Source organism: Corticium candelabrum, chromosome 8 (assembly GCF_963422355.1).
Source record: "Corticium candelabrum chromosome 8, ooCorCand1.1, whole genome shotgun sequence".
Lineage (NCBI taxonomy): Eukaryota > Metazoa > Porifera > Homoscleromorpha > Homosclerophorida > Plakinidae > Corticium > Corticium candelabrum.
This window is the reverse complement of record NC_085092.1, coordinates 5,354,807-5,372,467: the sequence shown is the minus strand read 5'-3', so window position 1 is coordinate 5,372,467 and position 17,661 is coordinate 5,354,807. Positions and strand designations below refer to the sequence as shown.

At 41.9% G+C, this 17,661-nt stretch overlaps 1 protein-coding gene across 1 annotated transcript; it reads left to right on the top strand.

Moving 5' to 3' along the window:
- Positions 1 to 1,117: 1,117 nt before the first annotated feature.
- Positions 1,118 to 17,638, top strand: LOC134183224 (ankyrin repeat domain-containing protein 24-like). Its single transcript, XM_062650702.1, has 12 exons — positions 1,118 to 1,279; positions 1,603 to 1,728; positions 2,482 to 2,580; positions 3,825 to 3,914; positions 3,971 to 4,069; positions 11,580 to 11,693; positions 13,369 to 13,479; positions 13,548 to 13,623; positions 13,936 to 14,003; positions 14,582 to 15,089; positions 15,301 to 15,623; positions 16,854 to 17,638. The coding sequence occupies exons 1-12, from the start codon at positions 1,151 to 1,153 to the stop codon at positions 17,193 to 17,195; spliced, it is 2,085 nt and encodes a 694-aa protein (XP_062506686.1). The 5' UTR covers positions 1,118 to 1,150; the 3' UTR covers positions 17,196 to 17,638.
- The last annotated feature ends 23 nt before the right edge of the window (positions 17,639 to 17,661 follow it).

Below are 17,661 nucleotides of genomic sequence, written 5' to 3'. Positions count from 1 at the left end.
TGCACAAGACGAGCGGAGAGTGATGTTATTGTATCTCTTTGCTCTTTGTGTGCGAGGTGGAGGGCTGTGAAAAAGTATGGCTTGCATATTGTTAGTGGAGTGTTTGCATTTGCCAGAATCTGTTGATGACTCGTCACTACTGTCTGACCTGCACAGTATGGTTCAGTCGGCTGTCGACTGTCGGCAGTAACAACAATTCAAACCGATAGTGGATATGATGAGGGAGATACTTGATTGTTTGACCGACAAGCACGAGGCTTAGCCTGGTTATTGATATCAATTAGTGTTAGAAAATATTAGATTGCCAATGTATTTGTTGTTACAGAATAGGAAATTTTATAGATTAGTGCAAACACTGTGGCTTGTTTGCAGTCACTCGTAACTGATTTTTATTGTTTTTATAGACAAGTCGATTTCATTTATTTGTATGTTTTAGAATTTGTCGTGCAGATTGGTTATTGTGTGTGCATGAGTTAGTCATCAGAGTCATGTCTTCTTATGATAAAAGATAAGCAGACGATATTCACATGGAGAGCAACTGCATGTGGCAGTGCAGCAACAGCAACAGTAAATAAATGGACAGACAAACATACATACAGATGAGTAGACAGACAGAGAGACAGGTTGACAAACAAACAGACAGACAGGCAGGTGGTGGTTGGACAGACAGGGAAACAGACATGTTTGTAAAAACATATTTACACGATCGACAGAACGAATGGACCTGGTATGTCATTGCAACAGAGACATCATATCATGGACAGTGACAATCAACGAAAATTGCTGAAACTCTGGATATGTGTCCATTGCAATAGTAGGAACCAGCAGCTACAATTGCAACAAGTAAACCTCAAACGATAAATTAAATACAGGGGCGGCGGAGCGAGTTGAAAGTTGAGGGGGCTGAAAGGGTAAACATTACAGAAAGCAGAAATTCTACAGCATAAAGTTGATAAAGTTGGGGGGGCTCTAGCCCCCCCAGTCCCCCCGGCTCCGCCGCCCCTGAAATATATTACTGTATGAAATGCATCTAAAAATAAAATTAGTTGATATCAACTTAACATTGTCAAGTCACGCGATACGATGTCACAGTTACTAAATTTAGCACCACGTCATTTATCTACACTTGCATTTTGAGCTAACGGTCTAGATGGAGGAAAACCAAAGTTCAAGAGCGATCGACGATGCTCTTTTCGATGCTGTTGTGCAAAAGAACGTAGAAAAGGCCTTCGAAGCAATCGCGAAGAGCGCTGACGTCAATGTTGTAGCAAAAGTTTATGTAAGAATTTGAGTGAGTGATGGGAAATAGAGAGCGCAGCGTGTTCGACGTTATAAATCGCAAAATTTGTGATCGAGCCGCGAGCATGTTTGTAGTGAAGACGTCGTTGTATGTTATGCTTCTCAACGTAAGAGTCGAGATGACGTTGCTTTTACCGTCTGACTTTGTACCGACCAGATTATTGAATGAATCGTTTCCTCTATCTCATACGCGCTTGCTTAGCCGACACAAATGACGCTCGCTATATGGTCACGTCCACACACACTCCCATGTTATGGACGGTTTACAACTGACTTTACTTTAGAGGACTCCATATTTTGTAGGGAACGTATGGTACTGGATTGGGTGGTCGTCCATCTGCTCTTCAAGTAGCGTGTGGTGTGGGATCAACCGATCTGGTTGATCTACTTATAAGAAAAGAAGCCAATGTGAAGTATCAAGATACGTTGGTGAGAGTGCAGTGTAATATGTAAAGTGTGTGTCACTATGTGCAACTTGTTAGTTTATTGTGATTGTCCGATTTGTGTTGAGTTGATAAATTGGTTAGAAATTTTAGTGCAGTTTGTTGTGTTTCAATGATTGATCTAGTTAATGAGTAATGTTAATGGCATCTCTGGTGTGCTTACAATGAATAATCAATGAATAGGTTGTCACAGCTGGCAAGTTGGACCAACATTGTGTTGTAAGATATAGACACAGAACAGAGAAGAAACATGCTAGATTGGCATTGTTATCTTACCTTGCACTATTTCATTCCTACTCGTATATATTTATTCAAGTGTGGGCATGAAAATGAATGAAGGAGAGTGGAAAGTAGAGAAAGGTTTTAACATAGATACTTCTAGTTATTGTGTTTTGTGTGTATATTTATTTACTAAAATAGATATTGTATGTGCTATTGCTAAAAGTAAGCGACATGTAGCAGGTCGTCACCTCAGATGTAGGCTTGAGGTGAAATTGAGTGTTAGCAAGACTTAAATGCTTCGAGACAAGCAGACACGTCAATGGAGTCCAAATGATATGAATTGTTAAACGTTTGGTGGTGTAATGAGGTTATGATGTATTGTGTGTAATTGGGTTTAGTGAGAAGAAATGGTGAATTGGATGTGTTATATTTTATAGTCAGTGTTTCTAGATGTAAATGTATTAGTATTGTATTCACTGCTAACAACATCATGATCTTGTGTCTGTTATCTGGGTAGTGGGGATATACAGCTTTACACTATGCAAGTGCTGGTGGTCATGTGTCTATTATGAAGAGATTGGTAGCTGCTGGTTGCAGTAAACAAGTAAAAGACCATGTGAGTGTATTTGTATGTGACAGTATTTGTGGTTTGATTTTGCCAATTGAGAAATGATGTAAATGAGTGTTACATTAGCGACACTGTGTTGATTAAGATAGACTGTTTTGTGGTGTATGGGAATTGGAGTAGATTTGAGGTTGGGGTAATTGTCACTTTGTTGATGGAGTTGAGTAAGAATAATTTGAACAAACGGCGTGTCAACTGGAAAGACATTGTGTATAGATACAATGAATTATGTGCATCCAGTTTGATCCAGGAGAAACAATGTTCAATGATTAGTCTTGCGGTTTTAGTTAAACTTTTGTGGTAGACTTTAGTTTTCATTCATAAAACTGTGCATGCAACGTCCACGTTTTTGCATATCGAAGCATGCAACTTAGATGGTGTCCTGGTGAAATGTTTGGCATGATAGATAATGAAAGCAAAACATCCATTACAACGCACAGTCCCTTGTCAATGGAAGTGAATCTGTTAGCCACACATTGATGCCTCTTGATTTGTTTTTAAATATGTAAGCAACACCTATGTGGGCTGATTTCATTTTATACAAAGAAGCTGTCCACACTGTGTGTCAGACGTTGTCCTAAATCTGTACTAGCTGCAGTCCAGAAAGGTTGCTATTGCTTATACAGTGTAGACACATTGTGCAGTATGTCCAGCTTTGATTGTCAAGTGTGTGGAGATCATAAGTCACAAGAAAAGAAGAGTGCTTTGCAGATGTGTGAATCAATGCGTAGATTCTTATTCTGCAAAACAGTTTAGGGACTGTTATGTCTGGTGTGACAGTGGAGAGTCATGAGGGGAAAGGAGGTGACATAGCAGTGACTTGACTGGATATGTATGTACTCCTGGATATGTATGTACAGTACTGGATGCTTTTTGGTGTCCAAAGTGACCACAGACAGTCTAGAGTGGCAGATATATTTGTAAGATCTTGCAACTGACGTCATCGAAAACAAGATGATGTGTGCATACTGATATGGTCTTTAGTGAACGTCTAACAAACCAAATTCGGTGTTTAAATCACACGTTATCTGTAAAACAGCAACACAGCGACACTTCACCAGACCCTTTCTTGCCTGGAACTTTGACCTGATGGGAGAGGGTTTGGCTACCCAAGACTATTGATTGATGATGTATTTTTCTAGCCCTTAATTGTGTCTGTTGTATATGTGTGTTTCATGCAGTGCAGTTAGTATTGTACTGATAAATGTTCTTCTAACATTGTGTGTCAACTACAGTATGGAAGGACAGCTCTACACGTTGCTGGTAATGTTGATGTTGTTGGTTATCTGTTGAATGTTGGTCTCAACATTGAAGATCGTGATACGGTTTTGCTGTTAACATTACTTTTGCTGACTTGTAGTTATTGTTTCAAATTGTTTAGGATAGCTACACACCATTTCTCACGGCATGTCGTGATGGTCGTTTACCTGTAGTACAACGTCTCATTGAATCAAAGTGCAACAAAGCAGCAACAACTAATGTAAGTTTGTTTGTATGTAACATATTTTGTGATGACATTCGAACTGTTGTTTGTACTTGGGAGGATTGGCAAGGTCCTGTGATGGTAGGAAGTGTGTGTGTAACATGATTGCACTGCAGATTTGGTTCTCCATGGTGTGCAATGCTTTTTCGCACGTGATGTAGCGGGAGAGCACGTGAGAGGGCTGGGAGAGAGAGACTGGTTATTGGGTCTTTGCTATTTTATTTGAGTTCAGAATTAGGCGTGAAGACTTGCTTTGTTATTACCCTAGCAGAATCTCACAGTCATTAGCTCTAACTATCTACTTACAATGATTTGAGAAGCATGCAGTTCATGTAATGCTTGGCGATTGCAAACACGTGTCCTTCGATCAAACACATGTATTCTATGGCAAGCAGTCTGCTTACACTTAGAAAGTCTCTGTCTTCATACAAGTGCAGAATTTGATGCAGCAATTCTAAACCAAGATGTGGCAAAGACTGCTGAACAGAAACTGCACTTGAAGCTTCATTATCGGTCGTGCTATTGTGGAAACTGACGGCCTCCTGCATTTCATATTATGCATTTCTTGTCGGCAATCTCTTGACTTTGGCCACTTGTCTGAAGCGACAAAGACTGAAATCACTGAAATGTATGCAAAGACGTTGCCTTAATTGCAATTAATTCTCCTTCTTGACGTGTTGCAAGGCACCAGTGGGATTAATTGGGGGACAACTTCCGGTTATCGAGGCTGATCTATGCTTAGCGCCACCCAACGCTGGGCACGCAGGACCGCAGCCTGCCACTGTCGCCTGACAGCACAAAGGACCCGCTGCCGCCTGGCAGCTGCCACCAGACCTAACAATAGCCTCGTTCCCAGAAATACCACTGGTTGTCAATGGTACGCCTGTACTCTGACGGCATGCCGCTTGCTCTGTGGCCCCAGTGGGGCTGCCCCCCAAAAACCCTCCCAAGCAAGTGTCAGCATGCGTTGGTCCATCGCGGCACCACGCAAGATAGAGACATGAACCAAATGCAACACAAAACAACTGCCAATTTATTTCTATCTACTATTTTTGCTCACTCATGCGACACACCGCAGACCGCAACACTTGAATATTCGATCTCACATACGTCTTGAAGCACTCAGAGGTCCAACAGCCCATCCTTTGGATCAAATGCTCTGGTAATCCAGGTGCCGCTGCACTAGAAGCTGCTCCATTCGAAAACAGTGGGAGGTGTATGAGCTCGAATCCATACCCACATTATCCAGTAAAGATCGCAGTTGAAAAGAAAGTCTGTCTCTCGACAGAAATGCTCCTGACTGGAAGCAGAAGAGCGGTAAGCCAACGTCCATCCACAGGACTGCCAAATACCGTTTAATGGCACGTACAGGGCACACGGGACCCCCATGGGAGCCAGTACTACATTGCAGCCGTGATGAAAGGGGTCTGACTTGGACATTCGTAAGTGGAGCACTACCATGTCCTCCTTAAACTGAACATCTTTTCCGCATATTGTCTGCTTGTTGAAGGACGTGTCGCTTGCTGCTGTAAATTCTGAGACCCGCATGAAACTAAAGAAAGCTGTTGTGAATGCTGCCCAATACATTAGCTTATCTCTCCGGCACAGCTGAGGCCATGGGCGCAGGGACGTCTTCAAACTCCTTAAGAACTGTCAACGTGATCGGGTGTCGAAGTGGTCTCTTGTGAGAAGTCTTTTGTGATCTCCGTATGCCGCAGAGAACCAACTGCAAACGAGGTGTTGTTTGGAGCGGGTCGATGTACCCTGGCTGGATGTGAAAGTGACGCACTTCGATAAATACACCCTGATAGTCTCCGCTCCAACTGCCCTTGCGCTGAACGCTGTGAATCTTGAAAGTGTGGTCTCTGAAGTCGGCATGGGAGATATCCTCAGCCGTTGGCAAAAGTTGTTAAATTGTCTCATACCGTAGTGTAGGACGCCCGCGTTGACGGTTCTATTGCTGCACGTTGAAACTGCCAAACGTCATGGTCCAGAGCGATTCCCAATTGGGTGGTAGCGGTGTCGGTTCCGGATCTGCCAGTGGAGCTAGGGCCTTGAACTTCTCCACCTGTCCGCGAGACAATGCATCAGCCAATGTATTATTCACGCCGTGAATATGCGAGACTGAGACAGTAAAGTTTCCTCTAGCTGCTATAAAGTACAGCGAACGTACGAGCTGCATGAGGTGTTTGTCTTTAGTGGTCTTTTCCCGCCAAATATCAACTACCGCATGGTTGTCACAGTGGAAAAGCAAACGTTTTCCGGTCCATTTAGACCCCCAGGTAGCTGCCGCGATAACAATAGCGTACAGCTCTTTCCACGCGATCGAAAACGACTTCTGCTGGTGTTGCTCTAGCCAGCACCCGCACAGCCACTGTCTGTTCCAGCAGGCCCCAAAACCATGTGACCCTGCCGCGTCAATAAACAGCTGCATCTCTGGAGACAGCTACCACGAAGTAGTAAGGAAGTACGACTTCCCTGGTCACGACGGAAGTACGCGTTGCCACCACTCGATGTTTGCGCGAGTGTCCTGTGACAAGTTTACCCGATGACTAAGTGTTTTCGCAGTTGTTGCTAAATCGATTAATCTTCTAATAAATATTTGCCCTGCCGGTAGGACCTTCCCAGCAAACGAGAGCTTGCCGATCAGGGAAAGTAACTGGCATTTTGTGCACTTCTTACGTAAGTACCACTGCTGCAGCTCGGCTTCGAGATCTTCCCGTTTGGACTGCGGAAGGCGTAGTACCTTATTGTGTGAGTCAATCTCTATACCTAAAAAAGTTAAAATTTTTGCTGGTCCTTGCACCTTCTCAGGTGCCCACTCTATACCCAGACGCTGGAGCGTCGCCAGGGTGGTGTCTAAGATTTTTTGGCCCTTCTTACTCGTGGAAGCTAATATGAGAAAATCATCCAGGTAATGAATGACGTGTCGGATACTGAACTTGACACACAGAATCCACTCTACTGCGTCTGCCATTTGGTTAAACAACCACGGGGACGACCGCAAACCAAATGGCAACCTCCTGTGGTAGTAATAGCTGCCCCGCCACGCGTAACCCAACAGATGCCAATCGTCTGGATGGACACGACAATAACAAAACGCGTTCTTGAAGTCAATTTTGATCATGTATGGGGATGATAGAGACGTCTCAATCATAGCAATGGCCGTGTCCACTGATGGGTATTTCATGGTAACACCGGATTTGTCGATTGCATCGTTGACACTTTTGCCCATGGGTGCCGACAGATGACAGATAAGTCGCCAGGACCCGTCCTTCTTGGGCATCACACCCAAGCCAGACGAAACAAAATTAGCTAGTGGGGTATGGTCGTGTGGCCCGGAGATAAAACCTTTATCACACTGTGCTGCCAATGCTGCCGAGACCACGTCTGGATGCTGAAGTGCCGACTGAAGGTTACGTGCTGAGTAATGTAGCGTGTCGTCCTTACAACCTATTCTAAACCCTTGCTCTAAGTTCTCTAATAACCAGTCAACCCACCGTGCATTGGGGTGAGATCGCAACAGAAAACGAAACTCTCTGACATTAATTCTAAAATTACTGTCCTTCATTACTGAGGTGCCCCCGTCGCATTTACTGTCTCTTTGACTCACACGCAAGGGCCGCGTGTTGTCCGCCACAGCAGCTACACGTGTGGGCAAACTTGCATGCTTCTTCGACATTGTTGCATGTTCCACTGTTGTAATCTCTGCACACGCTGCGCACGTTGGTGTTTGCGAGGGCGACAACGTGCGCTCCCTTGCTGGTAAGTTCTCCCGATTGATTGGAATTGCCCTCGCCCATTGACCGAAAGTACTGTCTTTTCTTGGGGCACTGGGAAGCTAGGTGTTCGGAATCCCAACACTTGAAGCATACCATTCTAGCCTGGTTAGTGAAACAGATGGACCATAATGACACGTCTACCTCGTCCCAGCGTCGAGCTGGCTCACGAGAGGCTGCTTTACACAACGCCCTGTCACATTGTAGCCATGTCACCGTAGTAAATCGACTAGCTACTTGCGCAATTAGTAACTGGTAACCAAATAACTCTGACGCTCGACTTGGATTACCTACTGTCAGCGTGTTTGCAAACAGAGACCATGCTGTAAGCCACGAAGTAATGTCCGTCACCAAGCGGCGTTGGTGTTTTTGTGCTACGCTCAGACCTGCAGGGCCAACCTCTAATGCGACTTGGGACTGGTCGGCCATTGCACTGGCTGCGTATAGAATTGAACTTGGACATTCGGCCAACAACGCGTCAAAGACAACAAACTCACTTTGAAGGATCTGCCTCACCCATTTTTCCGAAACAGGATAGACGCTATGCAGAGTGTGAGACTGATCACGATGCATACCTGTCTGTGTGTGCCGAGGAGTTGGCCGTTCGACGTCCTCTTTATCTTCCGAGATCTCCGGCGTACTTGCTTCTCCTCGTGCCAGCCTTCTGCATTTCGACTTTGAAGAAGTCTGCTGCTGGTTTCGCGAGATTTGCTCTGCCGGAACTCGCTGGGTCTGTACCTGCGCCCCATCTACATCTACCTGTGACTTTTCCGCCTACACCATCTTCGTCACCAGTTCCGAGAGAAACTGCTGCTGCTCCGCAGAAAACAGAGGTGACGTTGCCGACTGCTTTAACTTCTTCTGCACGCGTTTCCTCTTTCTTCCAACCCTGGTATTTGGCTCGTGGGAACCAGCGGATGCTATCGACAACTCAGTTTTGGATGTTGATTGTGTACCCTCATCCACATCTGTTCGCGTCTCGTTCCAATGGTTCCATAATCTCACTGCTTTTTCATCTTTCGTGCCAGTTAGTACCAGGTTAAGGCTGTTCAATTCCAGCTCCAGCGTTTCCCCTGATAAAGCCAAGTACTCTTGGAGCGACCGACCTGAGCGAGAAGTCGCTGTGCATCTTTTTTGCGGCATAATAGAAATAGACAAGTACTGCACTGTTTGCGTCAACTATCGGTCACTAACCCGCCAACAAACACGTCACTATGTACGTCATACTCTCCCGTACACTCTCCTTCATACTACAGTCATCATCGTATTAACGTCTAGTTAGCTCTCCTAAATAGTCCATTCAAGAGGGAAGGAAGTCAAAGAATCATTTGTATGTCACTTTGCTGCCAAGAGGGCACATCCGACTGCAAGCAAGCTCTGAAGCAAGTTGCCTGATCTACCATCTCACAAGCTATAAATACATTCACTTAGGTCATTAATTAACTCTTACATCTGCAGTTGCAATAACGTTGTTTTGATGGGTTTGTATTAGCATTCTCATCACTGATTATCCGTCTTTGTTAGACCAGGGGTTTTGGTTTGAGTGGTTGGAATTGAGTGAAGAATGGACCTCCTTTTCTGAATTAGCGCACTAGTGCCCAGATTGCATATTCTTCTTGTCCTTTCATTCCCCCGCCACCTCACGGGAATATACAATTAGACACTGCATTGATCTTGACATCACTTATAAGACATGTTTAATCCTGATTTCAGACAAGCCAATGTATGTTACCAAAGTTCAGACCAAAGACCATCGGACTGACTTGACAGAGTTGAAACTTGTACGGACACAGTACTACAGCAGCTGCAATAGATCCATGCCCATCTCTGATGTTTGGAGGAGATGAACTCAAATGTACATGAACTGCAGTCTGTTGTGTAGAACTGACACATAGCGATAGGATTCCAGAACATGAATATAGATAAGCAGGGTTCGAGTAATGTGTTTGAATCTGGTCGCCAGTTTGGCCATGTAGAGGAACGGTTGGTTGCCAAACTTTCACTCGTTTCTAGTTCAGAGATTCCAGAAGCAAACAAGTCATTAATATCACTGCTGAGACCTTTCCCAGATTATCATGTTTGACATTAAATTAAGACGTAACTAAGAATTTGCAGTAGCGTTGAATGAACATTGTAGATAGCAAGTAAACACATCAATCTACAATATTATGCTTGGGATTCTTTCTATGTAATACTATGAGTATTCATATTTTATCTTAACTTTCAACTAATTATATAGCTACAAGCAAACAAAAATGTGGTTTGTCATCACATCGACATCGTGGCAATCCATCCAAGAAGACATGAGCATTCTTTGGTTGAGTAGATAAGAGCGTTTCTTCTCTTATGACTCAGTGCCGCTATTGTTGTTGAGAACAGTACATTCGGCTACTGCATGTAACCCCACCTGTTCTATGGCTAGCTGTGCTAATCTCTGGAACACAAGCGATAGACTTTTGTTATTGTAGCACTTCAATAGCGCATGGCATCATTCAACATCTAGATTTCAGAACTGGACATGCAGAAACTTTTGTCTGAACAGACTTTCTTAGTAGCACTAGGAGACGTACGAGCTCCTGGATGTACCTGGTAGTTCTTCTCATAGAAAGACAATCAGGCAGCTTGCTGTGGAAAAAGCTGTTTGTTTTGCCATTTCTGATGCCCGGCGTTTGCAAAAGATCTACGTAGTAGTTTTTATTTGTCTCAATTCAAGATGTTCAGAGTCTTTGTTTTCTTTGAACAGCGTAGAAAAGAATCTAAATTGGCAGTTGCCTTCCCCTTCAACTATGATTGACTGCAGATTTCGTGTTTCATTCGGGAGAAGCTGCTGCGCAATGGCGTCTCATCGATTATAGAGCTGTTGACTTGGATTTGCTGGTGCAGCATATGAAGAATAGGAGTAACCGCGATTGTTTGAAAAATTAAACATACCTAATAGACCTAAATTAAATGCAAGAATAGCAACAACTCACAATAGATTGCTAGGTGATATGTTGTTACGTGATATGTACGAAGGTGCTAAGTTAGACGACCTACTTTGCAGTGTGCCACTAAATGGAAACTTAGAAAGTGGCAACATATTGTAACACAAAACGTATCTGCTGAGCAGGTGGTTCGCATCCAAGAGCCACTGCCACAAAGACTAAAAACTACCAAATATTTCTAGTCGCCAAATTGGTGACCACACCGCTCGTTTAGTCGCCAACCACCTAGAAGTGGTCGCCATATGGCGACTTGGTGACTAGATTTTTGAACCCAGACTGATAAGACTCTTTAATTAATTAATGTAGAACTCAATTGGTGATACAATCATTTTTACATAAACTGCACTGATCAAGCCATTCATGCACACACTGGATTTCTGTTTATTGTAAAATTGTTGAGTAGACAAAGTATTTCACGTCTTGTGTTGATTCTAGTGGATTGTTGAAACTAGCAAACTGACTTTCTGAGTACCAACTCATTTATCGTTCCTTTTTATTTGTACAACAACAATATTGTTGAATTGACTTATTCAGAAGTTTGTTTATTGTTCAAATGTTAATTGGTTCTAATGCAATTTGTCTGTTGTATATGTTTGCATGTCTGTTGTATATGACAGCAAGCAGTTGCTACTGTTTGATAATAGTCTGTGTGTTGGTGCAGTATGACTGCATGCCAATTTAGTATCATTGTAAATTTCTGGTTTTGTCTGTTTTTGTATCTAATGTAAATTGTTTATTGTTTAGGATGGATCAACAGCATTACATCTGATCTGTTCAGAGCATTTTCTTACGAATGACCATTTATCAGTTGTGAAGCTGTTGACATCATTGAGAGTTGATGTGTCAGCTAAGAACAATGTATGTCGACACTTGTTGTATTTGGTTTGAAGTATTTTGTGCTAATATGTTTTGGTTGTTCTTTGAGCTCTAATGTAAGATAATAAGAGATATGGCAGATGTGAGCAGTTAGTATTCAGTGTTCTTTCCATGAATTTTTGGTCAGCTTGCAAAACAACTGATTGTCCAGTGGCATGTCCACTTTTACCAATGTATTCAGTGTAGTCCAACTTCTCAATCAGGATATCCTGAATAACTTGTACAAGGCCCTAGGAACACACCTAGACAGATCATGTTAGAGCTCATGGCCTTGGTGGTTTTTTGTGTGCATTCCAGATTAGGTTCAACCTGACTGATTAAAGAACAGTATTAACCAATAAACAGCTGAGGGTCGAGAGACGTCTCGCTGACTGATCTCCATGTGTAGCTAACTGATAATTAATAATTGGTAAATGCTTGAGAAAGCTTGTTTTCACTTAACCCACTCTTGTTGGAGGAGTTATGTGGAAGCTCTGGGGTGATAAACTGTGAGCAATAAGAGCCAGGTTATTCTGTCTTACGCTGACATTTGTAGATATTGTCCATCTGACTGGAATTGATGGATCATATCAGACTCAAACCTCACTGTCTCAAATTTCAGCCGCATTTTCAATTTCCTGTGCTTTTTAGCCGGCAGTTTGCTGGCTTGGCCGGCTCTGTGTTGAACTCTGTTATTTTATGGTTAAATGTTTGTGGGTCAGTGATGAGAACAAGCAGTGAAGCCTATGATGATAATATATGAATGTCGTGTGACATTTTATCTCAACTGCTAAAGCAACAAACATGAACAGTTGAGTTGTGATGATTTTAATGAATTCCGTTTTTTCATTTACACATTGTAGTGCATTTTAAAGCCAACAGATAAATCAAATAATGGATTTGCAATCAAATCATTTTCATTACTTTCAGCCATTTAGCAGGCAAATTGTTCATTTGTCTGTTTTTGCAACCAGAATGTGCTGAGAAAGAGGAAACAGAAAGAAATCAATTAGTGTTAGTGTGTAGAGTGTGAATGGAGGATTAAGTTGCTGTACACTTGTTTGAAGGTGTGTGTTTTAAGAGAACAGATGGCAGTGTGCTAAACTGTTAGGAAAGCTTTTAAACAGATGACACTGACTTTGTGGATAATTTCTTGGTTGCATGCAACATTGTCAAGTAGAGAAGTGAAGGAAGATGCTTTGTATTGTGATGAATATTTACAGAGTCAATTTCTAGTGGTTAGGTGATAGTGTTGATATTTTCTGGTGTTACTACATGGAAATGGGAGAATATTTATTGAAAGCACATACTGATAATGATCTTGTTTGAAGTGCTGATCATAATGTTGATCTACATTTAGAGTAATTAAATTATTTTTATGGGTCAGTGACATGAATGCATTGGATATGGATATGTGGTAGTTGGAAATGATGAGTGACACAGTCACTGAGTGGTTAGCATTGATTTAGTGAATGTGTGATTAGTAATACAACTAGTTTGTTTGTTATTGTGTGAACAACAGATAAAGAACGCTGGATTACAGTAACTGTGTATTAGCATTAAATTTGTAAATAATTTATGTTGTTTAATGAACATGTATGTATATATACATAATAGTAAGGTATGAGGTGTTGACATTTATTGCACCAATAACAAACACTTTGATTTTATTGGACAGGCTGGCAAAACTGCAATTCAAGTAGGAGAAGAAACGTTGCAGTCAGATCAGGGCAGTCGCAAAGAAACTCGTTCTGCTATCCTTTCCCATCTGAAGGAATCGATTAAGAAAGTGTGATCTGATTGTTGTGTAGTGTAAATTTTGTGTATTAACTATAACTTGTTTATGTCTGATGTTAGAGTGCTGTTGCTGCTGTAAATCCATCACCAGATGTTGTAGAGAGTTTTTCTACAGACATTCACGTTCAAGTTCCCAGTAAGTGAGACAATCATGTGCATCATGACGATGTCACGCAATAGACAATACTGTATATGTAAAAACCTTTTGTCATGTATAATGATTTTTCCTACCCCTTGAAGTAACAGCATACTAATGTTAGAAGAGGTGATTATTGTCATTATCAGACAAGTTCATCTCACCTAATATTCTTCTAGTAGATTGTCAGTATTTATTTTCATCATATTTGCAACTCACAACAGAGCCATCCAAGTGACCAGCAGAAATTTGTTTAGTTTCTATTTATGTGATGGTTAATTAAGTAAGGGTAAATCATGTGTTTGTTTTAAGGTCATACAAGCTCAACAGCAATAGCAGCCGCTGGCCATCTCTCATCACCAGTGACAGGAAGAATGAGGGTCAGCTGCTTAAGTTTGTATCAGTGGTTTAGTGCAATTTCTGTGGAGATTTTTTGTGTAGTTAGTTGTCTGGTGTGCATCTGAAGTAAGAATTGCTTTTCATACTACTGTACATTTATTATCAGAATTAAGGATAGGATTTTAATAGATTATGTTGGCTAATTGATTGTAGCTATGAATAGATTGGGGTATAGTATAGATAACTTGCAACACTCAAAGCTATAATCAGCTTGGATGGTGTAATGTCAACAGAAAGATACTTTGTTAGTTTAGGCGCTTTGGAGCAAGAGTTGACTTGGGTTGATGATTTTCATTTAGAAACGAGATGAAATGAAATGAGAACTTGCAAAAATTGTAAAGACATAAGGCAAAGTATCACAATAGGACAGACCACTGGCATGTGTTTTTATCAATGCATTTAATGTTTTAGTTAGTAGCCTGCATTTAAAATGATTGTGTGAGGGTACTGTATTGCTCTTATAATTGGATATCCTACAGTTTAACTGGTTAGTACATGTTGTGTTGAATACATTTTATTATTTTTAATATTATTATAAGAATTTCTTTTATTTATACAGACTGCTACACCCATACTACGATCTCGAACAGAAGCGGCAAAGCAGGTAGATGAAGAGTTAGTACGACATCTGATTCAACAAATAGATCAAGTGACACAAGACGGTTTAGCAAAAGATAGGCAAGTGCATGACTTGAGACAACAAATCAGAGAGCTACAGAAGGCACTGAGAGACGAGCAATTGGAGAAAGAACAGGCAGTTGCTAGAGAAAGAAGGGAGAAAGAAGAGCTACGACAACGATTAGAACGAGAGCAAGAAGAAAAACACGACGTTCAGAATGATCTCGATGAAGCTCGACAACAACTTGAGCAAATGAGTGTGGAGAAGGAAAATGTTCAGCGATTGCTAAATGAAGCACAAATAGAAAAAGCTAACATTGTAGAGCTCCTTTCAGATGCCGATGCTGCAATTGAACTATACAAGGAAGAACGGGAAAACAAAGTTTTTAAGATTCCTTCACGTGACATTCAATTGACTGGCACAGAACTAGGACGTGGATCATATGGAGGTGAGGCACACTTTAGGTCATCACTTATTTACATGTTACAATTGGCTAAGGCGGGCTTGTGCTTGCTTGACAATAGAGGCTGGGACAGACCAGCACGGCTCGGCATGGTTTGAACTGCAGTTACTTGACATTTTGAAATACAGCTGGCCCATCTTTGCATGTTTGGGTTGGTTGTGTAAATGATAGATTAAGACTGTGTATTGTTATTTAGCTGTTTCTGTTGGATATTGGGATGGCTGTCCTGTTGCTGTCAAATGTTTGTATGATGATTTGGCTGATGTTGAACGATACGTTCAACTTGTGCAACAAGAAGCGTCTGTAGCATGGAAGATACATCATCCCAACATTGCTGCTGTTTGTGGTGTGACTGTGGAGAAAGAAGTCAAGAAGGCGTGGGTTATCATGGAGTTACAGAGCGGCTCTGTTTCTAGCGTGATCGATGCATGTCAACGAGATGCTGCACCTCTCACTTTACGAGAAAAAGTTGACATGGCACACGATTCTTTGTGTGGACTAGATCACATTCACTCAATGGTGAGAACAGCGAATGAAATAAGGTTGAGCTGCATGATGCCATCTCATTCGCATGTAAATGATCAAAATTGTAAAGAAAGTTGAACCGATTATCTGACTGACTGACAGACAGATAGACAGACATAACGACAGACAGACAGACGGACAAACAGACAGGCAGACAGACAGACAGCTAGAGACAGACAGACGGACAGACAGACAGCTAGAAACACAGACAGATAGACATACGTACATACATTTTTTTCTACAGGAGCCCATAAGGTCCAGGTTAGATGCAGTCACTAAGCACTTGCTACGATACTTTACAATCTAATTCTCTATCAGCAGTCACTATATGTCACCATGTGCTTCAATGTGCTGCTTGGACAGAACTGACACTCCAGAGAGAGAGGCAATTGTATGTTAGTTCCTTGCCCAAGGGAACTTATGTATGTGGCCCTCCCACACTTGAAACTCTGACCCAAAGGTCCTGGATGTTGCCAATCTTCAACTGCACACTCTAACCAATTGAGCCACATAATTTTTTTTTGTTTACAAGGGCCCCTAAGACCCAGGTTAGATACTGCAATCACTATTCTGCAATGTAACACCGCAATCTAACACTATCAGAAGTCACTATGATGTACTTCACAGTTGCTGTACTTGCTGTAGATACTTGCTGTGGACAATACTTGCTGTAGACAGAAACTAACACTCCGAAGAGTGAGGCAATTGTATGTTAGTTCCTTGCCTAAGGGAACCTATGTATGTTGCCCTCCCACACTTGAACTCTGACCCAAAGGTCCCGGATGTTGCTAATCTTCAACTGCACACGTACTCTAACCAATTGAGCCACATACATACATACATACATACATACATACAGACGGACGGACAGACAGACAGACAGACAGACAGACAACCAACAGAGAGACAGACAGACACCAATTATCAGAAACATACGCAAAACAGTCTCGTGATCACACAGTGGCATGAAGTCAGGCAAGGTTTGAAGCCGGACAGTTCCACGATGGAAAATAAATCAGATAGTAATTTATTACACAATTGAATATAATCATTAGTCAACGAACATTAATGAATGGAAAATAAGATCAGTAAAAACTTAACTTATACAGAGTTGTCAATCATGCAAAGATTGATTTACATAGACTTACAATTGAGACAAGTGATATCGATGTACTTTGTATCATTTCCTTTGTTTCTGTCTTATTGTTTGCTGTGTTGCTATAGCAACCCATGGAGATTCTCCACGGTGACATCTGCCCAAGGAACATCCTGGTAACTGCAACGATGAGAGCCAAACTGGGTGATCTAGGAGCCGCTCGTTTTCAAGATGCTTCACTTTCAGCCGGCCTTCTCAGTCCAGAATACACAGCAAAGGAGATATTTGATGCTCTAGTTCTACCAAAAAGCAAGGAAACGGACATGTACAGTACAGGAGTGACCCTATGTGAGCTGTTCACTGCTGTTACTCCAGACCGTCGAAAGAGAATGGATCAAGTCTTACTCATCCATCAGCTAAACGTTCGTTCGTTATGTAAACACTTGATGAGAGATAATCCTGCCACATGACCAACAGCAACCGAAGCTCGCAGAATCATTAGTCGTATTCGTGAGACAGACGAGTATAGAGCATGTCCGCCCAAACGAATGGTAAAGGGTAAGATGGATGGAGTGGCTCGTGTCACCCTTGTTCAGCCCAATTGGTGATGTTGACATGTCATTGAAGCATGTGGTTGTCTAGATCCTTTTACTTGCATGATATCATTTCTGTGTTGATAGAAAAGATTTACTTAGCAATAGCATTAAGCTTAGCTCTGATTTTTTGCACTTTGTTTTCTTGGATTGACCATGCAGACAACGTTGAACTAGCATTTTCAGTATTTCACTATTTGTAACTTTGATATTGTTATTGGCAGTTTGACGTGTACACTTTGTCACGTGTATGATTTCTGTATTTGATAAGTTCACGTTTTCAGTTGATATTAAAGTTTCAGTTGACATGTTCGACTTTACTGTGACATCTCGTGTTCTACCC

What these genes read in the sequence shown, in the direction of transcription:
- LOC134183224 (XM_062650702.1), top strand. Translation starts at nt 1,151, where the DNA reads ATGGAGGAAAACCAAAGTTCAAGAGCGATCGACGATGCTCTTTTCGAT. An exon ending in ATGTTGTAGCAAAAGTTTAT is followed by an intron (nt 1,280 to 1,602) that starts GTAAGAATTTGA and finishes CATATTTTGTAG; the next exon opens with GGAACGTATGGTACTGGATT. An exon ending in ATGTGTCAGCTAAGAACAAT is followed by an intron (nt 11,694 to 13,368) that starts GTATGTCGACAC and finishes TTTATTGGACAG; the next exon opens with GCTGGCAAAACTGCAATTCA.